Genomic DNA, 18,246 nt, shown 5'->3' with positions numbered 1-18,246 from the left:
AATTGACATATGGGACTAATTAAATCTTATGAATTCAGTGCTAAATGCTCAAGGCAAAGTTGTTGATTTGTTACCTGCACCAAGATTGGTTGGCAAGAATGTGGCCAGCCCCACAATCTTGAACTTTGTTCCCCAAATATTGGATGTGACCTGAGCAAGGTAATTTTGCTGCGACACAGGAACAAAGAAAGTCATTAATTTCCATGAAAAATTCTACAGCATTAACACATTTATAAAAGTGAAATGTGTCGTCATCAAACACTGCAAAACACTGCCACTACCCCTGGACACACAAATGACCTGATCAATCCATAGGTGACAACAGTGAAGCAAAACTGTGCAGTGATCCCTCACAGACTTTCTGACGAACCATCCAACACTGCCAAGTGTGTTGTAATGATTATTATTACGCACCACTGATCCAGGGGACAACAATGAATTTTGCTCAAATAATTTGACTTTTACCTGAGTAATGTCATCTAGAGGAAATTCCCTCCGTGTTAAACTCGGTGACCCAATCGAGGGTTTCCTTATAGGTAATCGTGGTGACCTGGAGATCTCTTGAGTAGCACGAGACAGTTTGGGTGATTTTCTGGGATCAATGTTGATCCTGTTGGTAAAGGGACAAACTAAGTCTCTACAGAGAAGGTAGCAAATAAAAAAGAAGGTTTAGGCATGCAGTTAACCAAAAAAAAAAAACAGGGTAGAACATTTAATTTGAATTAAAGAAAATCATTTATGCAAAGGATTAATACAGCAAAGAAGGTTAAAGATTTTAAGAACTGCAAGAATGCCACACAAACCACAAAATTCATCCCCAAGGTACAGTGTACAATCAACTCAAACCAAGGAGTAAATTCTGGTATTGCAGTGTATTTGGCAGAAATATCAATACTAATACTAATACATACAATCTAAGACATCCGAACACATCATCTGGTTCTCTGATGTCACAGAAGCATCAAAACCAGGGCTCAATAACCAGGATTCATCTCGGAAATTAAATGGGCTCCAAAAAAAATTAAATTGATTCAAACTGATCAATTATGCAAATGCAAACCAAACCACCTTGACTTGATTTATTTAATATTATGTGGAGAAAACCAAACTACCTCCATTTCACATGGACCGCTGACTGCTGATGGGTCAAAGAACACAGCGTCACAAACAAAACAGGAAATATTAGTTAAAGTCGTCATGCTGCCGTGCACCAAAGGTCAAACGTCTGCTTACCTGGGCAGTTTGGGGGATTTGCTGCCCCTGGATATCTTTGGCGACTTCTTGCCGACCCAGTCATCACTCAGCTCAATGTCACTGGAGTCTGAGCAGTTACAGCTGTCAATCATGGCAGATATCAGGCTGTTGCCATATATCTCATCTGAGGAGAGAACATAAGATGGAGGTCGGAAATAATGGAGTCAGTGGAACAAATCTCTACCAGTTTCATGTTAAAAATAACATACATATGTTACATACCATAATTTCTTGCAAGTTAAACTGTAAATTGTATAATCTCGTGGACTAAATCAAGAAAGACTATGAGGTGTTCCACAAATTACTATAATAAAGTTGGCATTGGAGGAAATCTACTTTTAACCAGCTAGAGGTATAAACCTTCATATTCTTTTTACAAAAAATGATGGCAGCAGCAATGTTCCACCAGTTCTGCAGATAAACATTTAGATCCCTTTGGTCCAAATCATTGTTTCAGTGGTTTCAAGTCCTTTTCATCATTCATATGGAGTCTGTGAACCACTGCTGTTGCAGTTTAGGTCAAGCTAATTTATTTGATGGACATTAAAGTGTGGATGGGCTGGAACCATTTCATGGCTGGCTTCATTTATCACTGCGTGGGGAGCGTGCGGGTTGATTTATGAGGAACCCAGGGGCCATCAGAGCCCCCATTAAGCAGCTTTTAATTAACATGGGCCCAGTCTGCCCTATGTGACTAAAACATACTCACTCTGAGTGCCAACTCAAGAAACTCAAATAACTGGAAAAGTACTGGAGCAGGCACATATGTCTGCAGGGCAATACATTTAGCAGTTTAACTTGAATCTTTACAAACAGAAAAACACATTTGTTACGATTAAAACATCACTTAATCATATTGGTATTACAAAAAACAAAGAAAATACATCGCAGTTCTTCAATAGCCATCCAAATCCAGGTCAGTTACACAGAGGGCAGTAACAACATGAGAGTATTGAATTTGAATATCCTTTACTGTTATTAAACAGTCAACCAGTTAAATGATAAGAATGACAAAAGTCGGCTGAAAAAAATCTTAAACTGGATGTAATGTGACTCCATCATTCCCACATACTCTCCTTCAACATATTTTATAAGTGTAGAGCTCAATTTTAATAGCTTATATTAAGAATCACCTACTCTGTATGTAAATGTTGTATTAATGTTAAACAGCTGATTTTAATGTTCCAGGTTTAACTGTTTCCACTGTGAGTGTTACCTGTTTTCCCATCTGTCTTGGGGTCCATAATGACAAACTCTGGACGCAGTTTACTTATTCGTCGGCCTTTGAGGATAGGCACCAGACCTCCTAGGTACTCCAGGTACAAGGTGTAGCAGGGCCCCCCAACCTCGGGGTTATCCTCCGTACGTTTCATGGTACAGTGCAGACGCTCATTTCCAGCTGTCGGGTAGCTCACAAAATCACGCATGTTGTTGGGATCTGGGATGGGGGGCTGAAAGAGAAAACATGGGGTTGTAGTGTAATTCAAAAACTCATGTCATTGCCACCATAACAACTTTATTTGAAGTGTATTGCTATTAAAGTGTGTTATACCAAACTACTTTGTCCAGGCCAATCTCAGTCAAATTATGAGCTGCTGTCTCAGCACCTCTTGCGCTGTGTTACCTTGATTGTGGGGGCGAAAGCAGTAGTGACATAAGAACAGAGGCGGGAAGGCATGGTGAGCTTGGCAACATCTTTTTCCTCCTTCACTGCTGTGGCGATGCCCTGCTGGCAGAGTAGTTGCAGGCTGGCAACGCGGTGCTCCACTCGTACAACGTAGAGCGCCGGGCCACAGGCCAAGAACAGGCGGGAGTCCCGGTGACCCCAGCACAGCGTGGTGATGGGGCGCTGCAGAGTGATGGAGAAGATGGTTTTGTCATTTACTATATACTGCACTACATTTTTTCAAAGGGTTTATGGACAGCATGAAAGATGAATGTTAAGGTTGCTGACTCTTAAGACAGAATTTTATATCTTAAAATAATTCATACACGTTTTCATGGAAGATTAGACACATGCTGTCCAAATATGAAATCTATGTGAAATAAGCTTTCAGACAATAGACAGTGGTGCTGTTTACAACAGTGAAGTTTCATGACAATATTTTATGTTAGTAAATTAACTTTATGAATTTCTTAACTACTACTCTCTTCTTGTCACTACATACACTGCAGACACACAGCAGCTGACAGAAAGAGGAGGTCATATTATACAGAGAAGTATTAGCTGTTTCTGGGTGATTAAATTTTAATGTTACTTATAAAAGAAAGATAAAAAGGGCAACGAGAATACTGAGCTGTCAGGTTTCATCAGGAGCCATTAATAACACCATCAAGCACATCGTGTTTAGGAAAGTAGTTTAAAAACACGCACACAAAGGGCAACCATTTACTGCACACTGCTTTTACAAACTGAGTACAATTAGCTGATAATTAGCCTGATCAGCCACTGTTAGTAATCAATATCAACACGCATTATTAGACTGTAAACCTTTAATCAAACCAATAACTAACCAAAGTCACTGAATGTCATCATACTTTAGCAGTTACCTCGTGTTTCTGCGGTGGTGTAAAATATAGAAGTTTATACATGCACTACTTGAATTAAACAGAAGCTACCTGCGCAATTAACAATTCCTTATGCGTCTGGAGAAACACATTACTCTCGAAACAGAAGATAAATGGCATCATATGTAATCTAAGTACTAAGTATAATCTGAGTACTGTGATTCAGACTGCTCATTAGCCTGGTGTGGCGCTGTTAAAGATGATCACCTGTGCTGGTGTGTCCAGTGTGTAGATGTGTTCACCCCGAACATTGTAGAACTTGACAATAGCATTCCTGGTGGGGGGAGGACAGGAGGGGTCGGGCGAGAGGAGGGTCCTCTCCATCCCTGCCACTGCTAAGAGGTCCCCCTGCGAGCACCACTGGACCACCACATCTGCAGTTCAAGTCACAGGAGAAAAAGTAACCATAATGTTAGACACAATATTCCTTGACACATTGTGTAAATAGCTATGAACAAGTAAGCAGGAGACGCAATGAAACAAAGAGACAGACATGCAGTAAGACACCCACACACCTTTCAGACCGGTGCGGATAAGGGTGGGAGAGAGGTCATCGTAGTTGTTCATCAAGCTGATGTCTCCAGAGGTGAAGCTGACTGTCAGCAGTGGTTTCTGGCTGTGCACTGAGAGGAGACAAAGGACAACACAAACATCTTACAGAGGCAATGCGAGAGCAACGCAATGAGGTGAGAGACAGTTCAAAGTTAATGCATCAACTGCAAACTGTTCATCTATGAACACAACTATAACTTGCTAACTATAATTTGTGATGGGCTTTTTTTCTGACATTTCACAGATCAAACGATTAATCGAGAGGATAATCTGCAGATGAATCGACATGAAAATAACTTTTAGTTTCAGTCATAATTAGGTAACACACTGGCAACCTTCAGAGGAGGGGATGATTAATATGCATTTCTAGAGAGGGTGATATAAGCCTTTGTGTGTGTGTGTGTGTGTGTGTGTGTGTGTGTGTGTGTGTGTGTGTGTGAGGCTGTCCATGTTTACTGTAGAGGTAGTTGGAGGTTCCTATGAGAGAGGCAAGGACAGTTCCACATCCTTGACATCTGTAATTCATTTTCAGTTTCCATGTATTACATTCACGAGAATACACAATTGCCCGGATAACCACTCAGCACGTGTCACTGCTGCATCTTCTGCTGCAAATTAGTGGTATTCCTCATCAAACTGCTATAAATAAAACACCTTCAGACCACAACTCATACGTTTTCCATTAACACATCCTTGAGTCTGTCCTTTCACATAGTTCTGCAATGACCCAAATACCAACACAAATTTAACATCCACCACAAGTTACTCCTTCCTACTAGGCATCAGCTCAATATAATTCTCACACTCTTTCTGTGTATATATGCTTGATTGCATTTTGTATCATTTATTATCCTCTATTTGTTTCTCTTTCTACATCTCTTTTTTATTCTTGCTGTCTGTATCAACTAAATTTCCCCAGTGTGGGATCAATAAAGTTTATCTTATCTTACCTTTACAACGGGTGTTGCATTAAATCAGATATATGATGCTGCTGTAAAAGCTGTGTGTTGTGCTGTGCAGTGCAGTGATAATGGGTCATCACCATATATCATGACAGAGATCTGGCAGGCAGAGGAACAGGCGGCCTGGTGTCTCAGTCAGGTTGTCAACTTGAGAGATAATTTCTATCGGGGCCAATCAATTACTATTGACTGGTTTAATTAGTGAGTTAGAGCATAATCAGTGCTCCAGCTAAGGCAAGCACTTTTCAACTTAACCACTTGGCCCACAGTGGAGGGAGGGAAAAAAATAGCACAGCAGGAGGAGGACAGACCCTCACCAAGACAGACTTAGCAACTGGGACTAATTAAGCTCAAGAGAAAAGGAAGCAAAAAGACAAAACAGGAACCAAATTAAAATGAGGCCGTTACGTGGGCTGGTGTACACAATGAAAGCTAACCACATGCAGCTCCCCTTGTATGACTGCTCATGTCCCAGTGCACCAGATTGACCAGATTCACACATGTATTGGCACTACACAGTGAAATAACCAGATAGGCTCTCAGGCTCTCTGTTGACTGTTCTTTACTACGACCATCTTATGTATCTGTAGGCTATCAGCACAGGAAGCCAATTCTAGAAAAGCTGACATGAACTGTACTATTGGTGGATTAACAAAATGTGAATCATGACAATGTGACAATAAATTAGTTGAAGGGGGAAGTAAGTGTTTATCTTGCAGCTCTTCCACCTGTCTTTTCCCATTTCTTTTCTCCAAGCTGGAGCCTCTGGTAATGAGGGCTGCTGTGGACAAAACAGGCCCTAATGCTAACGATAGCATGCAGTCAACCGTGGCATCACAGTGAAGTACCAGGGCTGTATCCTTGACACTGCTAAACTTAGTCTCAAGGAGTCCTGGGGGATTTGTGTAAAGAAAGCACCGTTGAAAATTCAGTCAGAATAGATAAATTATTTCCACCGAGGTTGCTTTTTTTGTGCCATCCTGCCGTGTTGCTTTCAGACATTTCAAAGAGATGCTTATTGCATCTTCATTCGAGATAATACAATTCACTCTCCAGATTCCGGGCTGTGATTGTCCACTCAAGTGTCCTGTAAGTGTGTCGCATATGAGGAGTCCAGTGACGCACACCCTTACACCGTGATAGCTGCTGCTGTTACGACAGCAGCTACTGCACCATTAAGAGCAAACAGGAGGTCCCGTGGCAATGTCAGCCCACTGTCAGGAGAGCTCTCTTTCACTATGCTCCTCCTTCACCTCCTGCCCTCCATCTTTCACCGCAGGCCCCCACCCACCTTCCTTTTGGTCACACTCTTTTGTTTTAATGCGCCTCTCCCTCTCCACCGGCAGGCAAGTGGAAAATAGTTATATAGTCACCTTCCCATTTCTGAAGCTTCATTAAATGGCTGGCATTGCCCTTGAGATTAACAACCAAAAATGATTTCGCTCTCCAACGATAAGCTTCAACTAATACCTGCAGTAAACTCCAAACAAATTTCATTTTATACCTTTCTCTCATAATTCCATCTAAACTAGCCCAGTAACAAATTTCCTTCATCTCATCCATTGCAGTTTTCACTTCCGGCCCTGTGTCTGAATTCAACGTCACTGCAAACAACCTATTACTATTTCCCTCTTTTACATCTCATTCATAGATAATATGATCTGCATACTAAACTAATGACTTAAAAGAGGACCTAGGCACAGTTTAAGTCCACCTGTACCCAGCTAAAATATACCAAGGGGGTGAGGATATTACTGATAATGTAGTGCAGACCTTCCAGCCATAATCTGTGTTTCCACCTGGTGCCTGCAGTTAGGAATCATTTCCTCTTTCCCTTTGGACTAAGAGCATGAGGAAGAATTGATGGAGCAGTAAAAGATGGAAGTAAAAGGGGGGAGGAGTTAGAAGCTCACAGATGGTCCCACATCTGCTTTCTTCTGCACAGAGGTACCTACATATGAAACAGCTGGATTATGGACTATACTCCCTATAGGCACAGCTCCTTTGTAAGGAAACCTATATCGCCCTCCAATTCTATATGAGGTTGTACTCTTAAATCATCCCAACACTTGAATCAACAGTTATGTGCCCGGAGAAGCCAGGAAGGATTCATATTGAGCCCTGAGCAGCTTACCTTGTGGTGGAGAGTAGTCGTCAGAGTCTGTGTCGCTCTCACTGCTGTCCTCCACCAGGAAACTGGGATAGTTCCAGGACATGCTGACGATGCCATCCGACTCATGCAGCAGAATGTGGGCCAGCATGCGCCCATGGCAGTCCATCACTATCACCTGTCCATCTGCAGTACCAAACAACACCTAGAGAGAAACAGGAAACGGGTATTAGGGAGAAGAAGAAGAAGAAGAAAGAGGAATTAAAAAAAAAAAAAAGACTGAATTACAATCGGACATAAAGATAGAAGAACAAAGATGGAGAGGGAGGCACACTTAGAAATAGAAAAGGAGATGACAGATCGAGAGCAAAGAAAGCCAAAAGAAATGCATATCACAAGGAAAACAACTTAGAGAAATGGCAAAGACCAAAGACAGAGACACATATACAGACTGAAAGTTTGATGATGTTCAACCTAAGCTGACAATTTAACAGCATGAAAGCAAAACATAGCCTAACAAAACCACAACACATTCAAGACAGAGAATGCTTGCTGTCACTCACAGATGATCTCCCTAAGGGCCTGTCTCTGCTGTCTGAATGACAAGTCCACACACTGAAAGTGGCAAATGAAAACCTAAAACTTCTACATGTATTAGCATTCAAAGGCTGGCATCGTGCAAGGCAGAAATGTTGCACAATCACAGTTCTGTGAGACGTGTGTAAGTGTGTGTGTGTGTGTGTGTGTGTGTGTGTGTGTGTGTGTGTGTGTGTGTGTTACCTGCTGGTCATCGGGGGTCCAGATACCACAGGTAATCTGACTTTCCAGGTTGATCTCAGAGGACCAGTGTCTCTGCCCACTGACTGATCCCACCAGGACAAAACCATCACGGTAGGAGATAAGAGCCTGGGTGCCATCGTGGGACCAGGTAAAGTCACTCACCTGCAGGGCAACAGGCAATTAGTTAAGGATGAAATGACTTTAAGGATGCTAGCTTGATTATTAAAAGAAATCTATCTCTGTATACACCTAAACTGTTGTGTACAACAGCAGCAGCCTCTGATGTTCAGTTTATACTGAAAAACTGAGAGACTTACTCAATTTTAATCGACAGAAAATTAACTGGCTACTGTTTTAATAAACAGTTAATTGTATCAGTCATTATTTGCTGATTTTCTCTGTTATGCATGATATCAAATTCAATATCTTTGGGGCTGTTAGTTAAATTAAAAACAAGGAATCTGAGGATGCCATCTTGGGCTCTGGAAAACAGTAACAGGCATTTTTGTTCTGACAAAATGATTAATTATTAAGTTAATCATAAATTGTAGCCTGAAAGTAAACACTGTAAAATCCACAATCTGTCCAATTACCAGCAAGAATGAGAAACTTGTCATTATTAATATGTCAGTTAGCCTTGGTACTTTGAAATATTCTTGTTTCATCCCAGTATTCAGAGTAAGGTGAACACCACAGAGTAAGCTCAAGTAAAACACATGCCCTCCTGCAATAGTGCTAACTCTATGCTAATGCTAATGTGAATGAATACACTTGCATTTGAAATAACACCTTAACCTCCAGGGGAAAGAGCGGAGGCGCTATTTCAAATTGTACGGGCCATATAGTGAAAGATAGGGCTATTGTTTAGACTGTCATCTACTAACTAATTTGATCACAAAAGATAAGAAGCTGTCAGGATGTGTCAGACACAGCTCAGCAGATGACAGTGACTGATGGATCAGGCCTACCCATCGTACGCTGGCTTGGCAGTTAGTGAAATCAGCACGCGCGGTGTCTTGGACTTTTTCTCCCCTTGGGAAATGTTGGCGGCAAATGGCTCAGTGTTATCCTGACTCTCCAAGCGAGTTAATGTGGTTGCCATTTCCATTTTATTAATGGACATCTATAAATCATTACTTTTTCTGTTTGCTTGCTGATGCTTGTTTTGCCCCCATTACTGCTCTATATTGTGTTTCCACTAGCTATTTATATGCAGGCCATTATTTCTGTGCATGCTCTCCTTATTCTGTGAATATCACAAACAAATCTAAGTAAAAAACGCACTTTCAATAACTGATTTAATTCATGTTCCTTTTCTGCGTATTGTATTGTACCTGCGCGCCACGGTCATTGACGAGCTCCACCGACCAGCGGCCCTCATACTGGATCCAAACAAAGATTCCTCCATCTGTATCACAGGTGGCCAGTTTCTGGAAGGGCTCATTCCACCGCACCAAGACTACCTTAAAGACACACAGAAAAAGAAATGAAAGGGAAGAACAGAGACAAAAGCAATGATCAGAAAGGCTTTCCTATGTCCTGAAGACGGCGATTGTCTGTGGCCCTGAAAGTATTCTCTAGTAAAATAATTCCAGATAGATATGCAAATGAAATCACTCCAGATCGTGTTGTGTGTGGTATGGCAGTCAAATAATTTAGCAGTGACGTTCCTTTGAAACAGCTTTTGAAACAGCTTTGCCCCCTTAACTACAACAGCTAATGTGAGATGATCAACAGCACAGTGCCCTTGATCAGGACTGTTGCCCGCACACTCACAGCAAGCTGCTCTACTTTGGAGCAACAGCTGAAATGCCAAAAATCCATAAAGAAAAATCCAAGTTTCCACATTTCAATGGGCTAAATTTAGTATCGAACCAGATGAAAATATATCACAAAGTGGGTTAACCTCATTTTGAAAAAGCCACCAAGGAGCTGCTAATATGCTCAATATCGCAGACAATGACATTCAATTATGGACTTTTCTGAGTATTCTTCCTTGTTGTAACTTAATACTGTAAACAATGGACAGCTGACCTTGTGTATGTTTCAATGTAAGGCTAAAACATTCATTGAAATATTATCAAAATTACAATATGGCCAGGTGCAATATCCAAATTGCATGGGCTGCAATTATTTAATAAATTTAAAATACGTCTAACATACGATTATAAATGAAGCACTGCGGTGCTTCAGAGATGCCCTGGCCTGCAAACGGTATTCTCCAGACGGAAGGACACATGCTCATTTGGTACAGATCCCAGCAGAAATCACATCATCATTTTCATTGTTTTTTTTTTTTTTTTTTCAGTAAAAATGAAATGCAAAAATTACCATTCCCACTACAATCATGACTCATCACACAATTACAACATCTATCAAATAATCGCAGTGTGATTTTCTTTTTTGCATATCGGTCAAGTTCTTTTGTCCAAATCTGAATAATTTAAGACAAATTTAATCTAAAAGAGAAAGTGACAGTAAAGGATGGAAAAAAAAGAGGAGGAGGAAGCCAAAGGAGACACTGAATGCACCGATGCATAAACGTCTCTACAGAAGACACTGTATGGGTTTAAAGATCAGACATGCAGTAAATTGTACAGCCTCTAACGCCAGACTGACAGAGATGCACAGGCTTCTCTATTTGCCCAGAGGTCAGTGCATACAGAAATGGATCAAGATTAGCATAAGGAATGAAGTGCAGAGGAGGAATGTACTGATCACCGGCAGAGAGCACTACAGATCAAAAGTATAGATCAAACTGTTCAGTGTCACCCATCTTAAAGATCTCCATCCAGCCCCCTCCTCTGTCTGTGTCTCTGTCTCGTCTTCTGTAGCGTGACTCAGCCTATTCCCAGAGGAATAATCCTAAGAAGGGAGCAGCTCTGCTCTCGCTAAGCAGAGCACGTGTGCTGTACATGCTCAAACACACAAGACAGAGCTGGTTTTAGCAAGGCTTACGCTCTCTGAGTGCAAGGCTAACAGATCAGTGGCCGAAAGGGCCGGTCTTGCTCTTTTGCCCCCAAGCAGCACCATCCCCTCCTCACCACCCACAACAAACGCAGAGTCTAATCTATCCATGGTCAAGTGGAACTGTGTTCAGCAATGTGTACAGCAATTTTATAAAGTCACAGAGAAGTAATGGAAAACAATCATTGTTACTCCAGCTGTGTATTCTACGTCTTGTATTGCCAATGCCACTTGATTGGTTACAACTGCGTTAACAAATCCATTTACACTAAGAACTGTTTTTGAATAAGAGACAATTTTTGTACAAATAATAGTTAAGCACAAAACTTTAAAAGCACATTGCTGGAAAACCGGGAAACTTATTTCACAGTTTTCGTAAGCTTGGGAAAAGAGGAGACAAACCATTTAATAAGTCACAATCAGGGTTGATGTGTGGGGAAGAATGAAGTGTAAACAGGGGTAAAAGAAAATCTTTTGATGGTTTCCCAGTAGATGTTTCTATGCTATTACAGTGGCAATGCTGAGGTAACTCCATTTATCAATCATATTTATCCCGCAGGGCTTCGCAAAAATTCCCTGTCAGTGTCTTTTGTACTGTTAAATGTCTGAAGTGATAAAAGACAGGGTTATCCTGGGTGAACTCGCACAAACATGTTTATATGAATACAACATGTGCAGCCCTCTAGTGTAATGAGTGTACAGTAAGATTCATTGCTCTCCTAGCACTGCTCCCTCTGCAATAAGGTGTCCTGTGAGCCAGATTTACCGTGTTTTCACTCCCACTCCCAGTGGAATAAATCCTAATGTTGCTCTATAGACGTGTCTCAGCTGGCAAGCTGCAGGAAAAGGGACACAATGAGGCCTGGCCTGTTGCAGGTCAGCAGCAAGGGTTTCTATGTCATTCTGACCTAGCTGACCATATTGATGAACCATTTAAAACAGCCTGCCATCTATCAGTCAGCCACAGTGGTCACCTGATGCAGCACTGCTCACTGGGCACAAAGCTGACAGGCTTCAGCAGTAGCATTGTGAAAGACAACAAATTTCCATGCTCAAGGATCTCACTGGGGGATAAAACTCTGTCTTGTTACTCCACTCGTGCACTGTCTGCAACCTCTGGTGAGCAAAATGGATTTTCTGGATGGTATTGTACGACATAATTCAGCTCTAGCCAATGCAGACATCAGGAATTAGATTAGGCTGGAGCTCCACTTCGCATATTCTAACATCATTCATACACTGTATATACACTGACAAAGAAGGGCCGAAAGAAACACAAAAAAGAAGAGATTAGCATTGGTTTTAAACATGCTGCGTCTTGCATGTGTGCACACTTATCTGCAGCCTCACAGAGGTGAGAATAATCTGTGTATGTGTAAATTTAGCTCAGTGTGGAGATTAGTGTGAGCTGGTCAGGCATCCCGCAAGGGGGACAGCTGAGCACCTCGTTGTGACGCAGCGATCTGGGAGATCAGACGTCACATGGAGACACACAAGATAAGAGTGAGAAGCCACAGGACAGCCAGGGCCATCGCAGGCAGATAAGGCTCAAAAACAAACACATACAGACTTGAAAAAAACTTCATTAATTATCTAGTGCTGCATGGCAAAAGACATGTACTGACTAAATGAATCACTGTGCCCTCTGTGATTAGTGCCCACATGTTTCAAGATGCGTTCAAAGTAACTTAGAATGAAATAACACACAATTTGACATTTTCAAAATTGCACAGGGAGATGTAGGAGCACTGCACCGCAACCGAAAAAAAGCCTGAAGCCACATGTTTTCAAGCTTATCTTCATCCCACCCCAACTAATACCTTGTAAGAGAAGACAAGACTACACGTTTCAGATCCCTTTAATTCTGTCCTTTGGCCAGTGCTTGGTCATTGACAACTTCTGCTTGGGAAGTTGGCACTGTCTTTACTCCTGCAGTGCCTTGCTGTTGTCACTGCAGCTCTGGCCTCTTGCTGGGACTTAGAGGCTGGGAGCTGAGCTGACCCTAGCAACTTAACTGAGAAGACCAAATCAAATCAAGGGGCAGCTTTGGGTTGCACTGGAGTCAGCAGAAGTGAGAGGACGCTGTGACAGTGCAGTGTCACCGTGGTGCAGTCATGAGCGCACAAGTCCACGGCAACACTGGTCCCTGGCTCCAAGGGCTTTCTTTATGCAAGAAGGTTATGATTATGCACGACTGGTGGAACATGAACTCTAAATGACACTCCACACTGCGTGCAAGATGTAAATGAAGCACAAATGCATCTGCTTTAAGTAAAACGTGGGATTAAGTCCAAAATGAGTGGTATAAAGGCACACCCATAAAAAATATAGTTCAGTTTAGTGTTTATTGTGCCACATAGGGAATTTGGATTGTAGAATAGCAGTAACAGGTGTATAAATACAAACAAAACAAAACAGAAGGTAACATTGGTAACAGCAGTGAAGCAGCAGCAGAAGAAGAAGAAGCAGCAGAAGATGCAGAAGCAGCAGAAATGTCTTGACTAATGACTGAAGAATCATTGGAAAGTCAAGAGCACTTGTAGTAGGAGGCACTCTCCCCTTTCCCTCCTCAACCCCCTCCACACTCTCCTCTGACTCTGGGTCTGATATGGTATTAAATGTGACACAAAACTCAATTAAAGAAAAGCGCTGCGTGGCGCTGATATAAATGCAAAGAAGCCAAACTGGGCAAAATAGGGTCAGAGTGATTTGCAGCATGACAGAAAGGGCAATGGGACAGGACCTTCAGCAGAGACAGAATGTGAAATGTTTACAAGTAGAGCAATCATGTCATAAAATCAATATCAATATCTGATAGCAGCATTTCCATTGGCTATTACTAGGTGTGAGTCAAAGCTCGAGGAAAGCAGCTGTTGGCAAACTGTGTGCAGTCTTGGTGTTTGTAAGGTGGACAAAATGACTTGTCCCTGCAGCTAAATGCTTGTAAAACAGTATGTTCTTGACAATCTTCTCAGTAATTATTTCATGCATGCTCTGCAGATCAACCGGTTATATTTTCTCCCTACAGTGCTGCTCTTCGACACATGTAGAAACATCAGTATGCATGGACTTAGTCACTCACAGTAATGCTTTGAGGATGTTAATAATACTGAAGTGGCTCTTCATAGAGTACCATATCTATAAAAACAGCAGTACGATTTTCCAGTGTTTAATTAAAAAGCTGTATGTCTCACTGTATGGAAGTGACTGGCATCATTCTTTTATATGTAAGGCAACATCAGGCTTGATTTAAACACTGTTTTAACTTCATAAAGCAATACGTTACGGACAATTAAATATGTAGATATAAATGCACTTATTAAAGACTTAATAGATTAAAATAAGGGTATCTGATACCAGATTGGCCCATTGTCACCAACACCGAATCCAGCTATTTGAGTCAGTATCAGACTGTATGGGAATTGGTGCACCTCGAGTTAAAGGGTTTCTTTTTTGTCTGCTTTTACGATTGGATGTCTTCACAAGTTGTGTTTTATTTTGAAACAGGACTGTGACCGGATTCTCTACACTCTTCCTATGTCTTGGTTGCTGCCCGGCTCAGTCTGCTCTGTGCAGCTCGACGCGGCTTCCGTCAAGGATAGATTAGGCTCGAATTTGCAGCAGAGCAGAGCGGAGAGCTGCTTCTGAGACACTTCTGAGAAGTGCTGCTGCACATCTGTTGGAATCACAAGTATTGTCTAGAACGGCCATGTTCAAAAACTGTGATGTTTGTGTACCATTACACTCCTGGTAGCATCAAAAGGCAAATGAACTAATAACTTGTCAACTGTTCAGTATGTTGTGTTTAGTTTTTGCATTTCTGGACTGTATTAATCAAATCGAAATGCAAAGGGTTGAGCTGAATCAAACTGATGAGTAAATGTGTGACTTTGTATTTGGGTAAATACTGAACCTCTCTGAAACATAAAGAGCAAACATAAAGTAGCATACACAGTACAAAAGACATAGATAAGAAGAGCAGTCTGGCACTTAAATGAGGAGCTTTTCTCCTGCAAAAAGCACAACTCTAATGCAAAGCGAACCAAAGTGTGTAGTGTGTATCCCCGACTACAAACACTGCTCACAGCAAAACGAACCTGCATTGTGCAGGCCATGCTGTCCACCTTGGAAAATTTCTAGCAAGCAGACGAGTACACCTGAATCCGAGGAAGCAGGGGGCCTGCGTGTTATGCAACATGTCCTCTCCAAGGATGGATTAGCACACTAAAGCCATTTCAACTAAGCACATTTGGTGAGACCATTTTAATGCAGTGAATGGGTCATGTAATCTTCAATCCTGAGCAGGGCTTCTAATGTCAAGAGGTCAGATAAGGAGTGAGCAGTAGACAGTAGTCAAGAGAAAAACAAGTGAAGGCACGTGGAAGGAGATCATGATGGAATGAAGGGAAGGATGGAGAGAACTACTGAGACAACCTAACAACACCAGGGTACACAGATAACTGTCAGGACACAGGTGGTGATGGATGCTGAGGTGGGTGTCACTGAGGAAAACTGAGGCAGAAATGCAGCACAGAGATGACTTTAATCCAACTTTATTCAGTTTGCAGGAAAAATTGACTCAACTGAAACTTCTGTGGAGAAAACTTGAAAATGTACACGTTTCCATACTCTCTATTTATGTGTCAAATAAACACGCACTAAACATTATCACTGTACTAGTATTAAACCTAGAAACATCTGACTAGACACAAGTCAGTGTGTGGAAAAGCATGCAGGCCACAGAAGCCCAAAGAAGCTGCAATCTGAGTTCAACCGACACGGTGAAGTGGTAAACATGAGTTGGTTCCCTGGTGTTACGAGTCTCTGTTGGATTTGGGCCTTAGACATTCATCCCTTTTTGCCTTTAGAAAGAGCCTGGATCAGTCCCAACAGGTGGGACTCCTGCCTCTGGGAACAAATCTACCCATAATGCTCATGGGAATGGTAGTGAGGTGTGTATGAACTGTTTCAGGAGTCCTCTCTCTGTCTCTGTCTCTCTATATACGTATATATCTAGCTATCTATATCTATGTGCATGTATCTATATCTATGTGCATATATCTACATGTAGATAGATAGATAGATATTTTAACTGGAAATTAGTGCACTTCCCTCACATTGTAAAGTCTATATGCTTGTATGATTCTATTACAAGACAAACAGCACAGCTCACAGTTGACAGGATACTGAAAGACAATTTGCCCAAAACCTGTGCTGTGGCCAACATTTCCTTATCAACATGCTGACAATCATTGTCAAGCCTGTCTAGGATGTTCAGCTCTCATGTAAAATGAATGGACTCCCAGTGACTAGCTGCTCAGTCAGTTCAGCATCGGAGTGCGCTGTAATGGAAAAAAAAGCACCTGACTGTCAAAAGAGGTATTGATCTATTCTGATGCACGTCCCAGAGGGGTTACTCTGCAGCATCGTAAGTACAGTCACATCAAAGACGCAAAACTTATTGCTTTCATCTATTTTCAATTCTATTTTATTGTGGTGCAACTGACAAGCCTGCTGCTAAAGTTCAGCAGTTCTGTTAGATAATGATATAAAAATAGTATCAGGAGGGAAATTTTCTCTCAATGCAACTTTTTTTTACTTGTCTGGTTGATTTATTTTTAGTCTAAAAAGAGCTGCTACTCAAGCACACTGAATACGGTTGTAATACAAAGTTGTTGTGCTCAACAGTCATAATGTGACAAAGAGTAGAATCATAAGCATGTAAACAAAAATGCATCAAAAATGGAACATGGTAACAGTGGTGCTAACTTGACGGTGTAATACGAGTGCAACATGGGTCTGAGCATTTCTGCTAGGCAACCAAGCTCCGCCAAAAACACAGAGCATAGAATACAAAGTAGTTTGCTCCTGACACCCACTGTGAAAAGATGGTTGTGGGAGACAGAACAAAAGGAGCATGGCTCCACACACATACACCTTGCTCCCTTTGAAGCTGTTACCTTGTAATTATCTCTCGTCCTGGCTGAAGGGGAATTAGACACAGAGAGGAGGACAAACCTTCATCTGAGATGTACTACAGGCCTTGGACCTGCACTAGCTTCTCATTAGCTGAAGAAGATCATGAAAGCCTTCAAAATAGGTGCTAGAGCAGGACAACAGCTGAGCTTCACCACAGCACAAGTCACTTTTATCCAAAGCATCTTGTAGTGCTATGAGTGCCAACCTTTTCTATCATGTGGTGGATTCAAGTGTAAATAAAACCCCTTATCCAGGCAGAGGCAGTGCAACACTCCACGGGAATACAGCCTTCTACACTTCTGCCCTCTTCTTAACAGATGTCTGACAGCTTAAGATCCGCCCTCTACTTTCCTACATTTCCAACATTGGGCCAAGTCCAAAAGACACATCAATTCAGATGCGCACTTACATTAAAATGATCACAGGACACTGTGGTCTATACATCAATAGGAATAATGGTCAAACATAAGGATGCTGGCATGAGTATTGATCTCGGCAGGACTAAACTCCGACAGGATGAGTTCATGTTGCATTTATAACATGACTTGAGCTAATTTACGTGAAAGGACACTTGTCACCACAACGACAAGTGCTCAATGACAGTGCTGATGTTTAAAGGACAGGGCTGTCAGAGGACGCGGCTGCTTTTACTGCTGAGCATGCTGCTCTTGAAGACAAGGAAAGGTTACCCAAATATATTGACAAAGCTATTTCAAAAATAAAATCAAATAATTGACCACTGCTGACTTGAGGAGAGTTTTTGCCTGCTCCAAAACACACTTCACAAACCTGATGCCAAAAAAGTTGGGACGCTGTATAAAACATAAATAAAACAGAACATGATAATTTGCTAATCCTTTTTGGCATATGCTCAATGGAAAACAGTACAATGACAATATATTTATGCGGAATGCTCTATAAACACCTGTTTGGAACATTCCATAGGTAAACAGGTTCATTGGTAACAGGTGAGAGGATCATGATTGGGTATGAAAGGGGCATCCTCGAAAGGCTCAGTCGTTTACAAGCGAGGATGGAGCGAGGTTGACAGGACTGGAGACTATACACCAAGCT

General features: G+C 41.7%; 1 protein-coding gene across 3 annotated transcripts in view; it reads right to left on the bottom strand.

The window, feature by feature from the left end:
• tulp4a (TUB like protein 4a) overlaps positions 1 to 18,246 on the bottom strand; it is a 28,974-nt gene that overhangs the window by 6,674 nt on the left and 4,054 nt on the right. For 2 of the 3 annotated variants that reach the window (XM_076755643.1, XM_076755644.1), the window contains exons 3-12: positions 9,561 to 9,689; positions 8,227 to 8,388; positions 7,471 to 7,651; positions 4,338 to 4,445; positions 4,030 to 4,196; positions 2,879 to 3,103; positions 2,471 to 2,705; positions 1,234 to 1,378; positions 466 to 637; positions 75 to 168 (exon numbers count right to left, since the gene is read on the bottom strand). In XM_076755643.1, coding sequence (XP_076611758.1) covers positions 75 to 168; positions 466 to 637; positions 1,234 to 1,378; positions 2,471 to 2,705; positions 2,879 to 3,103; positions 4,030 to 4,196; positions 4,338 to 4,445; positions 7,471 to 7,651; positions 8,227 to 8,388; positions 9,561 to 9,689 — 1,618 coding nt within the window. The remainder of the gene's footprint in view (positions 1 to 74; positions 169 to 465; positions 638 to 1,233; positions 1,379 to 2,470; positions 2,706 to 2,878; positions 3,104 to 4,029; positions 4,197 to 4,337; positions 4,446 to 7,470; positions 7,652 to 8,226; positions 8,389 to 9,560; positions 9,690 to 18,246) is intronic. The other variant, XM_076755645.1, reaches the window with a different exon arrangement.

This window comes from Chaetodon auriga, chromosome 18, assembly GCF_051107435.1.
Source record: "Chaetodon auriga isolate fChaAug3 chromosome 18, fChaAug3.hap1, whole genome shotgun sequence".
NCBI lineage: Eukaryota > Metazoa > Chordata > Actinopteri > Chaetodontiformes > Chaetodontidae > Chaetodon > Chaetodon auriga.
Note: the sequence above shows the minus strand (reverse complement) of the source record. Positions and strands in the feature narration are given on the sequence as shown.